Raw genomic sequence first — 19627 nt, 5'->3', positions numbered from 1 at the left:
CATTAGAGTAGTCAACAGCAGAGGCAGAAGTTAAACCCTCAGCTCCCATTTGGGGGCTATCCTAACACCCCAGAAAACTAGCTGTCACCACACATTAGAAGACTATTTAGTTACAGGTGGGCTCCCAGGGTCTGGCTCCCGGTGGGGGTGGGAGTTGGGAGGAGGGTATGACAACCATATTTCAGAAGTAGTAAGGGTCAAGGCTACCCTAACCAAACCAGCCCATGAGGTCTGGGTGCTGATGAGGGAAGACAGCTCCCTGGAAGCCTGTGGGAACTCCCCTCTGCAGGGCTTCTCAGGGCAGGGCCAGCTGGTGATGCCACCTCCTTGCTGGAGAGCTGGGGGTATCCATCAATTTCCTGCAATACTTATGTCAGAGCTGAGGACAGCCTGGCAGTAGCTTCCAAGAGACAAGGACCCTCCCTAAAAGGAGAGCATGCAGATGAGGACTCTATGGGCCCCTAGAATGCTTCCCTGCTAGTCTGAGCAGCTCCCCAGACCATGTTCCTTTTTATCACTCAGACTAGGTGAGGGGTTTGGGCAAGAAGTCCCAGCTCTGAGTTATGGACCCCCCAGGACCTGAGAGGGAAGAGTGCAGCTCTCAGTTGCTTCATTCCTCACTTTAAGGTAAGCTCTGTCCTTTCTGTGGAGGTTCCTCCTCACTCAAGCTCCTGGAGGCTCAATGAGACAAGGGAGACAGGAGCACGTGTGGACCAGAAGCTCTTTCAGCATCCCGGGGGCTGTATAGAAACAGCCCAGAAGGTGACATCTATCCTGGACCGGTCAGCGGGGCATCAGGCACTACACAGCCTGGAACTTCCCTCTTGGGATCCTTGGAGACTGAGCAGGGTCTCCACCTCCCACTCCAAGACAAAACACTTCCGGAGCATCGTTCATCTCATTCCATGATCTAATGTGGGCCGGGGGAAGGTTCAACAGGAAAACGTCACTGCAGACAGTGCTTCCATGGCATGCCGGCAGCAAACTGGAAGACTGAGATGAGGTGGGAAAGCCCAGACAGAACTGGTCCAGAGCCCTGGAGGTTTGACCCATGAACCTGGGGTCTCCCTGGGAGCTGTTATATCGACCCAGGGGTCTCGACCACAAAACTAGGAGGGGCACTTCACGGCCAATGGGGACAGGTCGGCAGTAGCACTGGTCTTCACCTGACACCACACCACACACACTCACAGCAGGCAGTTCAGCAGGTCCACAGGGTGAAAGCCTGCTCACTGCTAGGAGTGGCCAAATGTGACCCATCCCCTGCAGTGCTAAGCACTTTCTGGGTGCTGCTGGCCCCAGGATGGCCCTGAGCCACTCCCATGCATCTTGTCAAGCTTGCGGGTGTCTGAAGCTGGGCCATCCACCCAGAGGCCTGGTACCAACTGGGCCAGACTGTGTCTCCCAGTGCCAAGCAGGGGCTGTCCTAGCCAAGGCACTCCATGTCTCTGGAGTCTGCCGTGACCCCAGCCCTCCCTGAGCACGTCTCCTGCCCTCGGCTCCTGTCCCACCCACTCAGCCCTGTTCCCTCACCTCCAATGCACAGGTGGCCGCGGGCCTGTCCCTGTCCTCTTGGCATGAGTCTGGCGGGTAGTGGGAGACCCAGACGGGAATCTGCTTCTGAAGCATCATGTGGCTCTGTAGCTGGCTGGTGAGATGGGGAACTTATACTCTGACTCAGAGCTCCACCCTCCAGAGAATTCTCGGCAGTGGCTGGATTGCTCTGGGAGGAGCTCAAGTGGGTAGCCAGGTAGAGTCCTGGACACAGGCCTCTTCATATCAAGGGACCCTCAGGGCTTCAGATCCTGAAAATGCAGGGAGGGGTAGGGTCAGCAGTCTGCTGCCCCCAGGAGAACAATCAGGCTGTCCACTGGACCAGGGAGTGGCAGGAAGAGGCTGACGGACCCTCCTGACTCTAGGATTAGCCCAGCCGTGATTGGGGGATGCCCTGTCTCTGCAACTTGTCAGGGTCCTGGCTCAGAGTTGCTCCTCTGGGGGATGTGCCCTCCCTCCAAACTCTACTTAGTCCCGTGGCTCAACACTCCACAAACTGTGGGCGGGGACCTCAGGAGAGGCAGGGACCGTGACCAGGACTCCAAAGTTAGAGGATGAGGAAAAGAAAGTAACTGCTCGAATCCTTGGTGAGTCAAGGGCAAGTCCTCCCTGCCCTAGGTCACGGGAGGCCAACGGAGGGTGGGCCCAGCCCCTGTCTAGGCTCAGGGCAGCTTCGAGGATGCTCCCACCCCACCCCCACCCCACCCCGCTGATTCTTATCTCTGTCCTGGTGGTTGGCTTACTTGGGGGACCTGTGAGGTGGCTTCGCTTGCTCAGCTACCCAGCTGGGTGCACTGGGAGTTTCCTGCCTGAGCTATCGCCTGGGGCCCCACAACCGGCTTTTCTGGCTCATGGATTAAAATGATTGTATGAAACTCAGGGTGAATCTGAATGCAGGGCTGACTCGAATGCAGAGATGGAAACTGGTTGGTGGTATCTGTGGAGCCTCCTCCTGTGCAGAAGGAGGACGTCCCCACCCTGCTCCTCTCTGCCTGCCAGACCCTCCAGAGGGGGGATGGGGCCTTAGCTTGGACCCCTCCCAGCTTGCATCCTTCTCTGTTCTTGCCATCCCCCTCTGCCAAGGACACAAACTCAGCATCCACACCCCTTGGTGAACTCTTGTTTTTAGTCGTTAAGTCATGTCCAACTCTTTTGTGACCCTATGGACCGTTCCCTATCAGGTTCCTCTGCCCAAGGGATTCTCCAGGCAAGAATACTGGAGTGGGTTGCCATGCCCTTTTCCAGGGATATCTTCCCTACCCAGGGATCGAACCTGCAGCTCCTGCATTGGCAGGTGGATCCTTGACCACCGAGCCATCAGACAAGTCCTTGGTGGATTCTACTATATTGGATTTAGTTCACAACACTTATTGAGCACCTATTGCATACATGCTACTAAGAGAGGAAATCCCAGGCTTGAAGCTGCTGACAGTCCAGCCAGGGAGCCCAATGCTTTCAACCCCTCAGAAGCTCAGAGCACTGAGTCTGCTATGCTAACAGCAGGTATCCTAGAAGGAGCAGCATAAGCCCTTTCCATTTGTAAACATCTGTGGTTTACAGAGCTAATAAACTGTGGTTTAGAGAACACAGAAGTTGGAAAATGAGTGTCAGCTGGAAAGGGAAGGACTGGGTATGAGACGGCTTCATGGAGGAGGTGGCACCTGTTGAGTCTTTGAGGATGGACAGGGTTGCAAAAGCTAATGATAGGCGAGAAAGGCATGCTGGGAGGAGGAATAGCATGAGTAGGAGTAGGGAGGCCAGAAAGCAGGGTATGCTCAAGAATGTAAGTGGTCTGGTATCAGAGTAGTGAGCTGTGTGGGAGGAGGTATAGGGGGTGAGTGGGATATGGAGGGTGGGGGGAGTTGGGTAGGGACAAGGGAGGCTCTGTGACAGAACAATCTGGAAAGATACATTAGGGTCCCAGAGCCATGACCTTTAAAATCTGTGCTTTAAGTTTGGACTTATTCTCTAGGCAATGAGGAGCCATCAGTGGTTTTTGAGCAGGAGAGTGACATGATCAGAGCTGAATTTTGGGAAAGCAATGCTGATTGATGTTGTGGACTAGCCAGCCCACAGCACTGCAGTGTCATGAACTTGATAAGATGAGGGTTGTGAGGGAAGGGCGACCTTCCTCTTGAGGAGCCAGCCCATGTGCTGCCCATTCCCTCCACCCACTCCTTCACCATCAAACAGGCCCAGGGCAAGCCCCAGACTCCTAAGCACTCCTCAATGTCCAGAACTTGAAGGAGCCTAGCCATAACCTCCCTTGCTCTCCCCCCACTCCATCCAGCCTAGGCAGTATATGCAAAATCTGGCTCTCCAATCCTTGTATTTCTTCATTTGTCCATTAACTCCTCAAGAGCAGGGCCTCACTTAGGTTGAATGAGATAAAATTGAATAGTAGGCAAACAGGAGGGAGGGGGGAAGTTTCTTCCTCTGCACTCTCTACACAGTTTCTGACCCAGGTGGACCTGTTATAACAGCAAACAGAGCAGACCCACCCTTCAGCCTGTGCTGTCCGGCTCTGTGCTGATGGGATGTGGTCGGGAAGGAAACAGTGAAGGATCTGTGATCTACTAAGGGGACAAGAGAGGGCTCAGTTAAGCAGTAAATCGACCATGTGGACTCTCTGTAGAGCAGGAGGGGACAGAGGACTGGGTGGGAATGGTGGGAGTGGGCCAGAAAGGCACAGTGCCAGGCACAAGGCAACGTCCATACTACCGGTGAAGGGTGCCTAACTGCCTTCTCCAATCCAGGCTGTCCCTGAATATAAAATTTAAGCCATGACAGTGTTATTGGTACATCACTGATGCTCCAGATCAATGCCCCTGTGCCCAGAGTTACTTCTTGTGGAAAGTCTGAAGCCATCTCTGCACAAAGTGGAGGGGACTCAGTTTCTTTCTACCCACCGCCCTTTCTTCCCTGATGAGCAGAGAGCCTGAGATCTCCTCAGAGCCCCCAAGCTGCTCCTCTGAACCCCTACCTCTGTCTATATCTGGGGTTCTTGTTAATTGACTCTCATTGATTAGGGTAACCAGGATCTGTTTTCACCAGCAGCCTCTTAGCCTCAGGTAACCCAGCATTGAAAAGTACATTCCTCTCCAGTGGCTCAACTAACCTCTCTCTCAGGAGAACAGGCAAGGATGAATTCTTCACCTACCCTCTTTCAAGATACCTGGAAGCCTGTCCCTTCCTTCCCACCCCATCTGCAGCATCTGATTCTCAGCCTCCAGCCTCTCATGAGTTCCTCCCCCACACAGCTGGCTGACCAGTGACCTTTATAACCACCCCCTTCAACCTGTCATTTTAACGGGTTAACTTACTGCTTAACTCATCTAATGCTCTTGCATTCTTGTCAAAAATTCTGGATTCCAGCACTTTCCATAAGCCACGTAGAGCCCAGAAACAATCCTATGTATGTATGAAATTTCATTATATGATGGAGGAAGTATTTTAAATCAGTGAGAAAGGGATGGAGTATTCATTATTAGAAAAGTTAGCTGACCATTTGGAATAAAATAAAGTTAGTTATAAACTTTATAACCACACAAAAATAAATTCCAGACAGATTAAATAGGCACACATTAAAACAACACTATAGAAGATTTAAAATAAAATATTAATATTAGAGAATGAGGAAGATGAAGAGGATTTTTCTAAGCAAGGTATGAAAACTAGAAACCAATAGGGAAATGTGGTCAAATTTAAATAAAGAGAAATGTAAAACTGGGGTAAAGCAAAAGATGCCATAAGCACAGTTCTACCTCCAAAATGAATCCCAAATTTCTTCCTCTTAAGAAATATCTGTGGGTAACAAACTCACTTCTAAAAAATAATAGTCAAGAGGAGAGTCTCACCCTGCCTGGTACTAAAACAAGCTATGAAGTCACACTAACACAAGAAGCGGTTGTTGGTGTCAGAACAGAACCAGTGAAACAAAATAGAGGAGTCAGAGATAGACCCTGTTGTCTAAGGGAACTTAATGAAGGAGAAAATTGGCACCACGAGTCAGTAGAAAAAGAACAGTTTAAGAGATGACGTGGTCATGAATGGCTCAGTGTGTAATATAAAATAAAACAGCACCCCCACCCACCCCATATAAAAAAATGGGCTGTGAATGGGTATGTTCTTATAACACGAGAAATGGAAAACTATGAAGTTAACAGAAGACAACATAGGAGAATCTATCTGTGGTCCTGGGATGAAGATTTCTTAAACATCATTTTGAATCCACGAACCACAAAAACATTTCTAAATTGGATTACATAAGAAGTAAGGGTTTCCTCTCAACTAAGGACACAGAGAATTAGTTAATAGACAGCTGACAGAATAACAGAAGATATTTTCCATGCAGTTGCAAATCACTAAAGGATTCATGTCTAGTATATACAAAGAATTCTCATATACTCCACAAGAAAAAGATGGCCATGCCAACACAAAAAGGGAGTCAGAAACTTTCCTGATGGTCCAGTAACTAAGACTCCATGCTCCCAGTGCATGGGGCTAGGTCGAATCCCTGGTCAAGGAACTAGATCCCACATGCCCAACTAGGCCCCAGCACAGCCAACTAAATAAATAAATATATTTTAAAAAAGTGAACCAGATTTGAACCTGCAATTTATAGGAGGGGAAACCCAGAAAACTAACAAGCATTTGAGGAGAAATTCAAAATCATTGGTAACCAGAGAAATTAAAACAACAATGAAATTTCACTGTAGCAGTTATTCAACACTGAGAACACTGAATAAAGATTGCCCTTCTTTGGAGAGAGAGGATGGGAAAGGATTTGTGGGCTCAGGGATGTAACAATCAAAAATACAAACTTGGGGGACTTCCCTGGTGGTTTAGTGGCTAAGACCCTGTGCTCCCAATGCAGGGGGCCTGGGTTCAATCCCTGGTGGAGGAACTATATCCCACATATCCCAACTAAGACTTAGTATAGCCAAGTAAATAAATATTGTTTTTAAAAAGACAAACTCGGGGCTCACAGGCACCAAGGGTGATAGCAGGCCATGTCCTCAGCTCCTGCACTCAGGTAAAATTTTTTTCCTTCCAGCTTTTCCCCAGAGTCACTACCACTGCTCTAGCCTGACTCATTATCTCCCTCATCTCAACTACAGCTTCAGTCTAACTGGTCTTCCCGCTTGCCCTTTTGCCTTGCTATAAGCCGTTCTCTACAGAACCTACCCAAAACATAAACTAGATTATTTGACAGCCCTGATTAGAACCCTCCCACAGCTTCTGGTGGCTTTTACTTCCTGCCATGGCTCCTCACCTTCTACTCCTTCTTTTGAACACAGTTTAGCTTGTGAAGTGGAGTTGTTGCTTTCTTTCATAGGGAGCCACTTGTGACCATGTCATCGATTACTGTGTTCTTTTTCTATTGATGTGTGGTTCCAATTTTATTACATATATTGTTGTTGTTGTTCAGTCACTAAGTTGTGTCTGTCTCTTTGCAAACTACTGTGTCAGGCCAGGCTCTTCTTTCCTTCACTATCTCCTGGAGTTTGCTCAGATTCATGTCCATTGAGTCAATGATGTTATTCAACCATCTCATCCTCTGTCACCCCCTATTGCCTTCAATCTTTCCCAGCATCAGAGTTTTTCCAATGAGTCAGCTCTTTGCATCAGGTGGTCAAAGTGTTGGAGCTTTAGCTTCAGTACCAGTCTTTCCAATGAATATTCAAGGTTGATTTCCTTCAGGATTAACTGGTTCCATCTTTCAGTCCAAGGGACTCTCAAGAGTCTTCTCCAGCAGCACAATTTGAAAGCATCAGTTCTTCAGTGCTCAGCCTTCTTTGGGCTTCCCTGGTGGCTCAGAGGGTAAAGAATCTGCCAGCGGTGTTAGGAGACCTGGGTTGGGTCCCTGTGTCAGGAAGATCCCCTGAAGAAGGGAATGACTACCCACTCCAGTATTCTTGCCTGGAGAATTCCATGGACAGAGGAACCTGGTGGGCTACAGTCCATGGGGTGGCAAGGAGTCAGACAGCCTTCTTTATGGTTCAAGTCTTACATCAGTAGGTGACTACTGGAAAAATTATAGCTTTGACTATACAAACCTTTGTCGGCAAATTGATGTCTCTGCTTTTTAATATGCTGTCTAGGTTTGTCATAACTTTCCTTCCAAGGAGCAACTGTCTTTTAATTTCACAGCTGTAATCACTGTCCACAGTGATTTTGGACCCCAAGAAAAGAAAATCTGTCACTGCTTCCACTTTTCCCCCTTCTATTTGCCATGAAGTGATAAGACCAGATACCATGATCTTAGTTTTTATCATATATTAAGCTTCTTTAAATATCAGGGTCTGTTTCATGGCCCTCTATGCCCTGAACATGTAAATTCTTACCCACCTCAGGGACTTTGCACTTGCCATTCCCTTGACTGAAGTCCTTGACTTCCACACTGTGCATGGCTGGCTCTTTCTCCTCTGTCATGGCTCTGCTCAAATGTCATTTTCTCCAGGAGCCCTGCCCTATCCACCCTTCATAACTCGTGTGCCTTTCACTTATCTACTTGCTTCTGTGTTGCTCTGGCTATTAATTAAGTTAAATTAAATCAAATTCAATACAGCATATCTTGATTATCTTGTTCATCTATTCTTTTTGCCTCATTCCACCAGACCATTAACCTTTTCAGGGCAGGAACATTGCTTATCTTGTTCATCAACTGGAAACACCTAATGCCCATCGGTTTCTTACTGGTGGCTAGTTATGTTATGTTAACTGCTGGACCATCACACAGGTGTCGACAGGAACAAAGTGGTTACCATCTATTGAATGCTTACAAAGTGACAGGGACTACTTTTCATATCTTGTATTACCTGAGATGTAGACACTATTATTATTTCATTTTAAAGAAGAATTGAGATATGGAGAGGATAAGCCACTTGTTCAGAGCCACCATGGTATATGACAGGTGTTAGTTGCTCAGTTGTGTCTGAGTCTTTGGACCCCATAGACTGTAGCCCAGCAGGCTCCTCTGTCCATGGAATTCACCAGGCAAGACTATTGGAGTGGGTAGCCATTCCCTTATCCAGGGTATCTTCCTGACAGAGGGATTGAACTCTGGTATCCCGCAATGCAGGCAGATTCTTTTCAGCCTGAGTCACCAGTGATGAGGCTATGATGCAAATCAGTCTGTCCCAGAACTTCTGGCTTTAACCATTGCCGGGAGCCGGCGAGAGACATTCCACTCATGACAAAGGTCATGAGGAAGGAGGCTCGGCATACGCAAAGGCGGGATCGAGCCTCGGGAGTGCCCCTGGATATTCTCGAGCATCTACCCCCAAAAAACCAGAGTCTGCCTACTTTATTGCTTTGTGCTCTCACCTCTGACTTTACTGGGGGCTGTCCCCCATCACCATCTCACTCTCTCTGTCAAAGAGCTAACTTACAGCTCCAATTAATAAAGTTCCTGGGCAATTAGGAGTGTTTAAATCCAAACCCCTCAGATGGCTCTCTAACTCGCCTGACAAGTTTACCCGGACACCTACAGCTATGCATACGATTGTTTACAGTCTCCCAGCCTCGAGAGGCACGGGAAGCCTAAGATATTCAAATAGCTTAGAGCCTCTCAGAGAGTTAGAAACTGTCAGAATAAAACTAGTAAAAGATTTCATTGATGAGCCAATGTTTGTTGCCAAGTTTTCACATCCCCTGAATTGTATCCTTGAATGTGTATTAATTAATATAGTTGGTATGTAGAAAAAATAAGTAGTGGCCTTGGTGTTGGTAACTTTAGACCCTTAAGGTAATAAATTCTTTCCTTTGTAAACCCATTACACATCCGCCCTATAGGAATGTAATTTTATCTTCGAAAGATGGCACCAAACCTTAAATAATTACTCTTAGAGAAAATAAGTCTTTGTTGATAAGTCCTTGTCAAGAGTCATAAAATGTTAATAGGCCTTCTGGCCAGAAGATGATGTAAATCACCTAAACCATTTGTATATGATAAATTTGCAGGAAAGAAACCCTGGTTTTTGATAAGCATCAAAGACTGCTGACTTTGCATCTCCTATTATCCTCTATGTGTAACTTAGGGTATAAAAACCCCTGTTGAAAATAAAGGTATGGGCCTTGCTCACCAACGCTTGGTCTCCCCATGTCATTCTTCCCTTTAACTTCCAGCTGAGTGTCCATCTGGAGCGCGGATATCCTCTGCGACCATTTATTTGCCTGGGCTTCTAAGACCCACTGGAGAAGGTGTCTAAGGTGGGGCACCTTCCGCTATTCGAGAGGGCGCCTGCGGCCTCCATGGTCAGAGCTAACCTGGTGTCACGGGTTATATTGATTTTACGCGTAAACCAAGCCACTCAGCTTCTTTTCTCCACTGAGTTTTCCTACTGAGCTATCCTCTTTTTATTACTCTTTATATCTCTAATTAACATATAAATAGTCGCCTAGGCCGTCTCTCCTTCGAATACCCTGGATCAGCCGGGGCTGGACCTCGGCAAACCATCATACACTCAGCCTTTCAGGAGATGCTACTGGCCTTGAAAATTGAGATTCCCCATTATGTTTGTAAAAGGCCTCTTGATGTTCCTGTGTTCATTGAGAAAGCTCAGTTTCCTAAAACAAACATGTAACGAGTAACACAGACATAGAGACAAATTTATGGTTACCAAACAGGGAAAGGGGGTGGAGAAGGGATAAATTAAGAGTTTGGGATTAGCAGATACAGACTATTGTATATAAAACAAATAAACAACAAGGTCCTATTGTATAGCACAGGACACTATATTCAATATACTATAAGAGACCATGATGGAAAAGAATATGAAAAAGAATACATATATATATATATATATATATATATATATATATAACTGAATCACTGGGCTGTTCAGTAGAAGCTAACACAGCATACAATGAGTAAATAAATCTTGGGCTACATAAAGTAAAGCAAATATTATATCCTTCAAGTAACGGGAGGCAAAAAAATAATCAGCCATTGAAGTTAATACATTAAGATATCTCAGAACTTCTGGCCAACAGATAAGACATGACTATTTCATGATGACAAGATATAAAATAAGGATAAATATGACAAGAAAATATCTTCATTCTAACATGGGTAATAATTCTATTCCTAGTATTGTCAACAGATCCTGCCCTTCTTTATTCTAATAAGAAGATGTTAAGGTCCAACTTAGTGCTTTGCATTCTCAAAGCACCTGTATCCATAGCTCAACATTTGTCAACCTTGTGACATTCCTGCTACTAAACTTGTGTCTCTGGTTTCAACCGGATGATAGGTTTTATCTTCCTGTTCCTGACTCTCTCTCACACATAGTAAGACTGTCTAGAGCCTCTGTACACTGAATTTGCTCTTTGTCAACTGTCACCTCTGTGAGGATGACACTGTCATTGTCTCAGACTTGACTGAACGTTGTTCAATTAGCTCATGGTCTAGACACTGAAGTTTCATAGACTTGGATTTGAACCACTGGTTCTGTCACTTGTTAGCTGCATAAACTTGGATAAATTTATCCCTCTACACCTGAGTTTCTCCATGTGTAAAATGGGAAGCATAATAATTCCTACCTCTAGGGTGGCTGTGAAGACTAGATGAACCAAATCTTAGCACATGGCTTGCCCTTACTTAGCAATGGATTCAATACAAGTGCTATGATCCACCAGACAACAACCTCAGACACTAAGATGTCATCTGCCCAAGGAGCTCACAGCCTTCGCTGGATGAGACAGAAAGGTCACACAAACGGTCTCAGGATGATTGGGTCACATATGAGGAAAAATATGCTGCTCGGGGATCAGAGCCACCCGGGACTGGGAAAGTCAGCAGAGGCTGCCTGGAACAGGAAAAACCTGTACTTTGAAAGAAAGAGAAGGATCCGGGAAAGAGCATTTTTGGTCAGGTGAAACAGCATGAAGAAAGGAAGGAAGACTCAGAAAGGAAATTAAATAAGATCCTAGATGCCAAGTAGAAGAATCACGATGATTCTTTTGTTGGCAGTGGTGACTCATGAGCAGAGAATGTTTAAAAAAGAGAGCAAAGCCCACTCCCACAGGCAGAACAGGTGGCTATCAGCACTGTGTTCGGGTGAGCCAGAAGGCAGGTGTGCCTCCTTCATCAGCCCAGGGTGGCTGCTTGGGGCAAGCCGTGGCCTGTAAAAGGCACCTGATAAATAAATGCCACTCCCTCTTCACCAGGCAGCAGTGGCAATGGGTCTCATCCTATCCAAATGCCCTGCAGGCTCCCAGTGCCCCCAGTTCCAGGCAGACTCTGTCTCAGCTTCTCAAGCTGTCACTCTGGGCCTGAGAAGACAGTGTCCAGGAAAGGTAAACCTGCAGGTCACAGAAGGAAGAGAAATCCAGAGCAGGGCCTGTGAGTGTCAGAGAAAGCTGGTGGGAGGTGAGGTTACAGGCTCCATTCATTCTTCACTGTCTCTGGTCACTTGGCCTGGCCAGAGCAGATTCTTGTCTATCTCCATTTAGGTCAGGCTAGGTCTACATAGGCAGATACTTCCTTCCTGTTGAGTCAATTTACAGAGATGGAAGGGCTTTCTGCTGGCCATGAGGCCAGATGTCGGCAGAGGCCAAGTAGGGCAGGAGTCACCTGACTTTGGAGCCCACACGGTGCCAGGTGTCAAAAGCAGGCACAGTGCTAAATAGACATTGCTAAATAGAGGAGTCAGCTGCTGTGACATCGGTGGAGAACATTTGCTGGGCAGGCAGGAGGTGGCCCTAATTCTGGAGAAACCAATTCCAAACACAGGCTTCCTGTAAGTAAGGAACTCATTGTTGAGCCCCTCCTGGGAACCAGAGATTTACCCAAGAGTTTTTAAAAGAGAATGAAAGTGAATATTTTAACCTGTGTGGTTTTGTTTTTTGTTTTTGTCTTTGCAATCCCTATGGTCCTTTCTTCCCTCAAACTGGTCTCTGGCCTCTGCTGTCCTGAGGTAGGAGACCGTCTTCAAAATACAAAGAATCAGAAGTTAAATCTTGGTTTCTGAATTTCTCTGCTGCTGCTGCTGCTAAGTCACTTCAGTCGTGTCCAACTCTGTGTGACCCCATAGACGGCAGCCCACCAGGCTCCCCCGTCCCTGGGATTCTCCAGGCAAGAACACTGGAGTGGGTTGCCATTTCCTTCTCCAATGCATGAAAGTGAAAAGTGAAAGTGAAGTCACTAGTCGTATCCGACTCTTAGAGACCCCATGGACTGCAGCATACCAGGCTCCTCCATCCATGGGATTTTCCAGGCAACAGTACTGGAGTGGGGTGCCATCGCCTTCTCCGATAGATAAGAGACATGGAGAAATACATAGGCGGTCATTTATGGTATTGTGTGCCCCCACCTCCACTGCCTGACAGCTGGTATAGTCATGAGAGAGTCTTGGGAGCTGAACTGAGAGCACGTCTGATCTCTGGGAGATGCAGCCTCACAGACGTGTCCTTTCCACCTGGAGAATAGAAGGAAGAGGCTGGAGAAGGTTCATGGAAACTCTGCAAGGCTGCCTGAGGGGGCCTGGAAGTTATGAGAGCTGTGGGCCCCAACAGTGAGAACTGCTTGGCTGGATCCTGAGCACCCAGCTCGGTGAACACCATGTTAGGGGGGCCTTTGCGGATGACCTAGTAGAAAGATAATACTTTTGGTAAACTCACCATTCGGTGAATTGACTTTTTTTTTTTTTTTACTTTAGAAATAAACTTTATTGAGGTATAATTTAACACGATAAAGTGTATTCATTTGATAGATTTTGACAAACACATACAGATGTATAACCACCACCACACTCAAATCATCGATCACTTTCATTTGTCCGCGAAGTTGCCTCACAGTCTTTTGTGGTCAATGACTCCCCTTCCCTCTGGGCCTCAGGGAACCACTGATGGGCTCTTTGCTGCTATTGACTAGATGTGTCACTTCTGGAGCTTAATATAAGTGGAATCATAGTATTGTCTTTTGTTAGGCCAAAGTTTGAGATTTATCCATGCCATTGTATGAGTTCTTCCTTTCTCATTTCTATGTAGTATTCCATTGTAAAAATGACAATTTGTTTATTCATTTATCAGTTGAAGGACAAAGGTGTTTCCCATTTTCAGCAATTATGAATAAAGCTGCTCTAAACACATGCACAGGTGTTTGTGTATATATGAGTCTTCATTTCTCTTGAGAAAATAACTATGACTGGAATGACTAGGCCTGATTGATTTTTACCTAGTGACCTGGAGGGAGTGTGATGTCACATCTGGGCTCATTTGACAATCCTAGCCTCCTGTCCTGGCACTTCTCCACTCTCCCTCCTTTCTCTCATTTTCTTCTCTTCCTCTCCCCTTACCTTCTTCTTCTCTTCTTTATTCAGTTGGCTTCCTTTTTGTTCCCCATCCAACTAAGATTGAGGGAGCCCACTGGCCAGATGGGAGCAGGGAGCCGAGCTCCTGGCTCCTCCCACAGAGGGGTAGTTGTAACAAGCAGCCCTCACTTTTCTTGGTCCAAAGCCAGCTGACCAAACATGCCCACCACCCTGCATGTCTCCTGATGTCAGCTCCTCAGTCAGGGAACATGGTGGGGGGCAGTGGGGGGAGCTCCCAGATTCCACAGGGAGAGGGTTAAGGGGGTCTTCCATCATTTTCAGCTTGGGGCTGACTGGACAGGGCCAGGTTTTCCTGGCACTGTTGTTTTAAGAACTGTATCTGATGGTTCTTGTCTACCCCATTCACTGGTGCTGTGTCTTTAGACCGAATTTGGTTCCAGCCAGGTTCTAGCAGAGGAACAGAATTCCCCACTGATTCCATCTGGTTCAAGGCCCTGAGCCAAGGTTCTGCAGTCATTTCCTGAGAGCTCTTCCCCAAAATCTCTCAGGACAGGGGAGATGGGGACTGGGCAATTGGCAGGAGAGGCCTTTACATCAGGTCATGGGTTTGACAGGGACCAGCAGAGCCAAGGAATGTTTTGGCTCCCTTGGTTTCAAGGTTAGGGTCCATTCGTGTTTGGGAAGGCACCATGGTGTGGTGGGCAGAGCACTGCCCTGGAAGCCAGGAGTCATGGGCTCCAGTTACAGCTCTGCCGTGTGATACAAAACAAATGGCCCCCTCTCTCTGGGCCCCACTTTCCTCTTCTGTAAAATGGGAGGTTGGATTAAGTCAGTCCAGAACCCCAGGAGTGGGGCCTGGTATCCGTATACTTCCATCACCTCAGGTGAGTCTGAGACACGACAATGGTAAGACCATAGAACCAGGCAGCCTCAGGGCCCTTTCCTGTTTCTGACTTTTGCTGCCCACTGAGGCCGCGCCTTGCTCGGGCATCAGCTCAGTATAAGAATAAATAGGAGATTCACAGGGTCCTTCTGAATACAATATGATGGACACCAAACTGTCGAAGCAGCGTGTTGAGTGCTAGAAAGGAGGTACAGCCAAGTTAATGGTCAGGAAAGAGCAAAAATGACTAAAGCAGGCTTATATTTGGTGAGGGGGATGGGAGACCCTGTGAGGAGGGCACTGGGGGTGGGGGGTGAAAACAGAGCCCGTAGCCTGTCCTCAGCAGGATCCAGGGCTGCCAGCCCCTCTCCCCACCCCCATACCACATGTGTGAGAGCGTGTGTGTGTGAGTGTGTGTGTGTGTGTGTGTGTGTGTGTGTGTACTTGGGAGCGGGATGCACATGTGCTCTTTCTTGTCAGGGGAAGAAGGACCATGATCCCTCACTGGAGAAGGAAGTCGCTTTGTACCAAACTGGTTTAGCATCATCAGCCCCTGGGGCTCCTACAACAGGACCCTAAAGACTCATTTCCAACTGTCCCCACAAGCTTCAGCCCTGCTGGTCCTACTATTTTTTTTTATTTTTTAGTGATATTTGGTTGATCTTAAGGTAGTGATGAGGATTAGAGTTAGAGAATGTGCACCCAGGAAGTAGAGAGTGATGAGCCGGCTGTTTGACACAGCGTGACCTCTGGGAGGCTCACTCCTGCCTGGTTGTCTGCCCCCCTTCTACTGGCTGTGTCTGGTTGGCAGCAGGTGGGCTCCAGGGCCTGGGAAAGCCGAGCAGCGGGAAGGAGGCACTGGGGCAGAGGGCATCCATGGTGACAGGGTGGGTGGGGCCACCCTTGGGCTGACTCTGCAGTCCTACTGCTGCAATCCAGACAGCCTGGGTGAGGCTTAGGATGCAGGTGAGCCAAGCACAGCTGGCAGACAGGGGGCAGGAACAGAGAGGGACAGGAGCCTCAAGCAATTCAGGAAAACTGGATTCTCCAGCTCCTTCCTGAGAGGACCCGGGGGGTTGGGGGGAACTGGGCTCAGGCCCTGTGTCACGTGTGTAGGAGCATTGCAGCTATCTCCTGCGAAGTAGAAACGACACCGCCCTCCTCCCACTGTGCATGCATCTTAGGGGTGTGGTGGGGTGAGAATGTGGAACCTGTCCGCTTTCTGGTGATGCAGAGCTTCATCACTACACCATGGGGGAGGACTCCGGATTCCAAGAGTGCAGAGCTGGCCCCTGTTGCCCCTGGCCTGGAGCTGTGAGCTCTTGTTTGCTTCAAACAATAACTGAAACTGAAGGCTCATTTGAGAGTGATCAACCAACGTTGTTGGCCCAAGACTGTAGGTTTTCTGAGGTAAGGCACTCTCAGTGCTGAAACCAAAGTCTTGGACAAACTAGCATGACTGACTACCCTATTTCTAACTTCCCTTGGAAGTATTTTCTGAAGCAGAGTCATACCTGGTATGCCAGACATGGAGTTTATAATTACTTATATTTATAATTATTCCTAGGCTTTATACGGAAAAGGCAATGGCACCCCACTCCAGTACTCTTGCCTGGAAAATCCCATTGACAGAGGAGCCTGGTAGGCTGCAGTCCATGGGGTCACTAAGAGTCAGACACGACTGAGTGACTTCACTTTCACTTTTCACTTTCGTGCATTGGAGAAGGAAATGGCAACCCACTCCAGTGTTCTTGCCTGGAGAATCCCAGGGATGGGGGAGCCTGGTGGGCTGCCGTCTATGGGGCCGCACAGAGTCGGACACTACTGAAGCGACTTAGCGTAGCGTAGCATAGCATAGGCTTTATAATTGAGGCAAAATAATTTGATTATTTTCTGACTTTATTATGGAGTATATGAACAAGATCTATATGGGACAATTCCAAGTTTTCAGGCTAATTCTGAGGTTAAGGAATGATTGAGTCTGTCTGTGGGACTCCGATACCATGCACATAATAACCCCCAGCATCCCTTTCCACTTCCACCAAAAAGAGAAAATCCTGATCCTTTGGGATTTTATGGAACTGTCATTTGTGGGGAATCTACCTACCCTTTCAAATGTGGGCCCCTGACAAGTGTGGCCAGTTGGCATTCCCATCCCTTAGACTTGGTGATTTGTTAAGGAACTATTAGACCTCCTCCTCATTCTTATTTTTCTTTTTAGGATTATATGGGGGAGGAGAGAGCATGAGAGTAAGAGAGTGAGGGGAGAGGGAGAGGGAACTTCTTTTCTCTGGATTATGAACCCTAAGGAAGATGTAAACTTTGAGGTAATTTTGGTCATCTTTGCCACCGTATAGAGGGACTCAGCCTTAGAAATGAAGCTGACATGGAAAAAAGCAAAGCTGAGATGGGGAGATAAAGTTCTGAGGACAGAGTCTGGACCACTAGATTCAGCTGTGCCTGAAGCCTACTTGCTGCAAAGCCCATGAGCCATGACTTTCTAGTTACAGGAGACGATAAAGGGATTTTCCCCCCTCAAATGTCTTTGAACTCACTTTAGTTACTCTGCCACTTTTGACTGAAAGAGCTCTAAGATGCCCGGCCACTATATCTGGCAGATCTCAACTCGGTGTCTCCAGCAGGAAGAGGGGAGGATTTGTTGGGGTGAGAGTTGGACTATGAAGAAAGCTGAGCACCGAAGAATTGATGCTTTTCACCTGTGATGTTGGAGAAGACTCTTGAGAGTCCCTTGGACTGCAAGGAGATCCAACCAGTCCATTCCATTCTGAAGGAGATCAGCCCTGGGATTTCTTTGGAAGGAATGATGCTAAAGCTGAAACTCCAGTACTTTAGCCACCTCATGCAAAGAGTTGACTCATTGGAGAAGACTCTGATGCTGGGAGGGATTGGGGGCAGGAGGAGAAGGGGACAACAGAGGATGAGATGGCTGGATGGCATCACTGACTCAATGGACATGAGTTTGAGTAAACTCCGGGAGTTGGTGATGGACAGGGAGGCCTGGCGTGCTGCGATTCATGGGGTCGCAAAGAGTTGGACATGACTGAGCGACTGAACTGAACTGAACTGATGTCCTCTTCCATGTCCTGAACCAAGTCCCTTATGCCTTTGTAAAAATGAAAGTGTTAGTTGCTCAGTCATGTTCGACTCTTTGTAACCCCATGGACTACAGCCTGTCAGGCTCCTCTCTCCTGGGATTCTCCAGGCAAGAATACTAGAGTAGGTTGCCATTCCCTTCTCTAGGGTATCTGTTGCAGGAAGTGGGCTCTTGTCTAAAACTTGGAAATGAATTGTCCGAGGAGACACATGTGCTGACAAAGCAAGAGATTTTATTGGGAAGGGGAATGTTTTAAACTTTATATGTAATGTCATATAAAGGATATGTATTCTGCAGTAAACATTTTTCTTTCATTTGGTATTATAAGATTTGCCTACATTAATAGGTATAGATCTGGCTCATTAATTTTCATAGCTGTAAACTATACCACAATTTATTTATCCATTTTTTGTGCCATGGACACTTAAGTTGCCTTTAAGTTTTTGCTCTTACCATATTTCATCAGTGTTTTTTTTTTTTTCCATTTGGAAATATTTGAGTTATGGGATACTTATTAAAAATGATGATATGTAATACTGGATGGTATTTTCCTTTAGTGAATGATGTGTCTTAGATTCAATGAAGAATGGTATTAAACAATCCTACTGTGAGTTTCCTTGTACATGTTGTGTTTCTTTAATGTATATACCCCAAGAGTAAAAACTTCTGGCTTAAATTGGCTAGATATTGCCAAATTGTTTTCTAAAGTGATTTTTACTAATATCTCTTCCACTACTATGTAAGGAAACTCCCATTGGGGGAATACCAAGGGGGCATCATCTAACTTTTTGACTTTTGCCAATCCAACATGTATAAAATTGTCTCTTATTCTGCGTTCTTAAAAATTTATTTATTTATGACTGTGCTGATTCTTTATTGCTGAGCATGGGCTTTCTCTAGTTGTGGCAAGGGGGGCACTCTCTAGTTGTGGGGCACAGGCTTCTTGTTGTGGTGGCTTCTCTGCTTGTGGAGTACAGGCTCTAGGGCCTGCAGGCTTCAGCAGTGGTGGCATATGGGCTCAGCGGTTGTGGCACACAGGCTTAGTTGCCCCGCGGCATGTGGGATCTTCCCAGACCAGGGATCAAACCTGTGTGCCCTGCATTGGAAGGTGGATTCTTAACTACTGGACCACCAAGGAAGTCCCTCTCATTGTAGTTTTAATATGCATTTCCCTGATTATTAGTAGTTTTGGGTATCTTTTCAAGATTGTTCCTTTCTCTAATCCATATACTTGAGACTCCTCATCAACTCCCCACCTTCAAGCCTCTGGAACTTCCTTTACCACAGTCAAATCCAACTGCCTTCAATACTTATCAATGTATAGCAGTAGTTATAAAAAAAAAAGCTATAAAACTATTTATGGCCAAGTAATTTCCATGCTTGGGAACTTATCCTGAAGGAAAAAATGCTACATGCTAAAAAACATTCAGTTTAGTTCAGTTCAGTTCAATAGCTCAGTTGTGTCCGACTCTTTGCGACCCCATGAATAATCACAGCACACCATAAAAACATTAATTGCATCTAAATTTTTATGCTAAAGAATTGAAAATCACCCAAATGCTCAATACTAGTAGTGCATATGTGCATGCAAAGTCACTTCAGTCATGTCTAACTCTTTGCAACCCTATGGACTGTAGCCCACCAGCCTCCTCTGTCCATGTGATTCTCCAGACAAGAATACTGGAGTGGGTTGCTGTGCCCTCCTCCAAGGGTTCTTCCCGACCTAGGGATGGAAACTGAGTCTCCTGCAGCTCCTGCATTGCAGCCAGACTCTTTATTGCTGAGCAACCAGAAAGC

The 19627-nt window shown here is 46.8% G+C and overlaps 1 protein-coding gene across 3 annotated transcripts in view; it reads right to left on the bottom strand.

The window, feature by feature from the left end:
- PLA2G4E (phospholipase A2 group IVE) overlaps positions 1-19627 on the bottom strand; it is a 75245-nt gene that overhangs the window by 44541 nt on the left and 11077 nt on the right. Inside the window, exon 1 of one of the 3 annotated variants that reach the window (XM_044925182.2) lies at positions 1534-1747. The exons of the other annotated variants lie outside the window; for them this stretch is intronic. Within the exon in view, the coding sequence (XP_044781117.1) occupies positions 1534-1632 (99 nt within the window). The 5' untranslated portion in view covers positions 1633-1747. Of the gene's footprint in view, positions 1-1533; positions 1748-19627 lie in introns of those variants that run through there. 3 annotated transcript variants of the gene reach the window in all.

The sequence above is a fragment of the Bubalus bubalis genome, chromosome 11, assembly GCF_019923935.1.
Source record: "Bubalus bubalis isolate 160015118507 breed Murrah chromosome 11, NDDB_SH_1, whole genome shotgun sequence".
NCBI lineage: Eukaryota > Metazoa > Chordata > Mammalia > Artiodactyla > Bovidae > Bubalus > Bubalus bubalis.
This window is presented reverse-complemented; position numbering and strand designations above follow the sequence as displayed.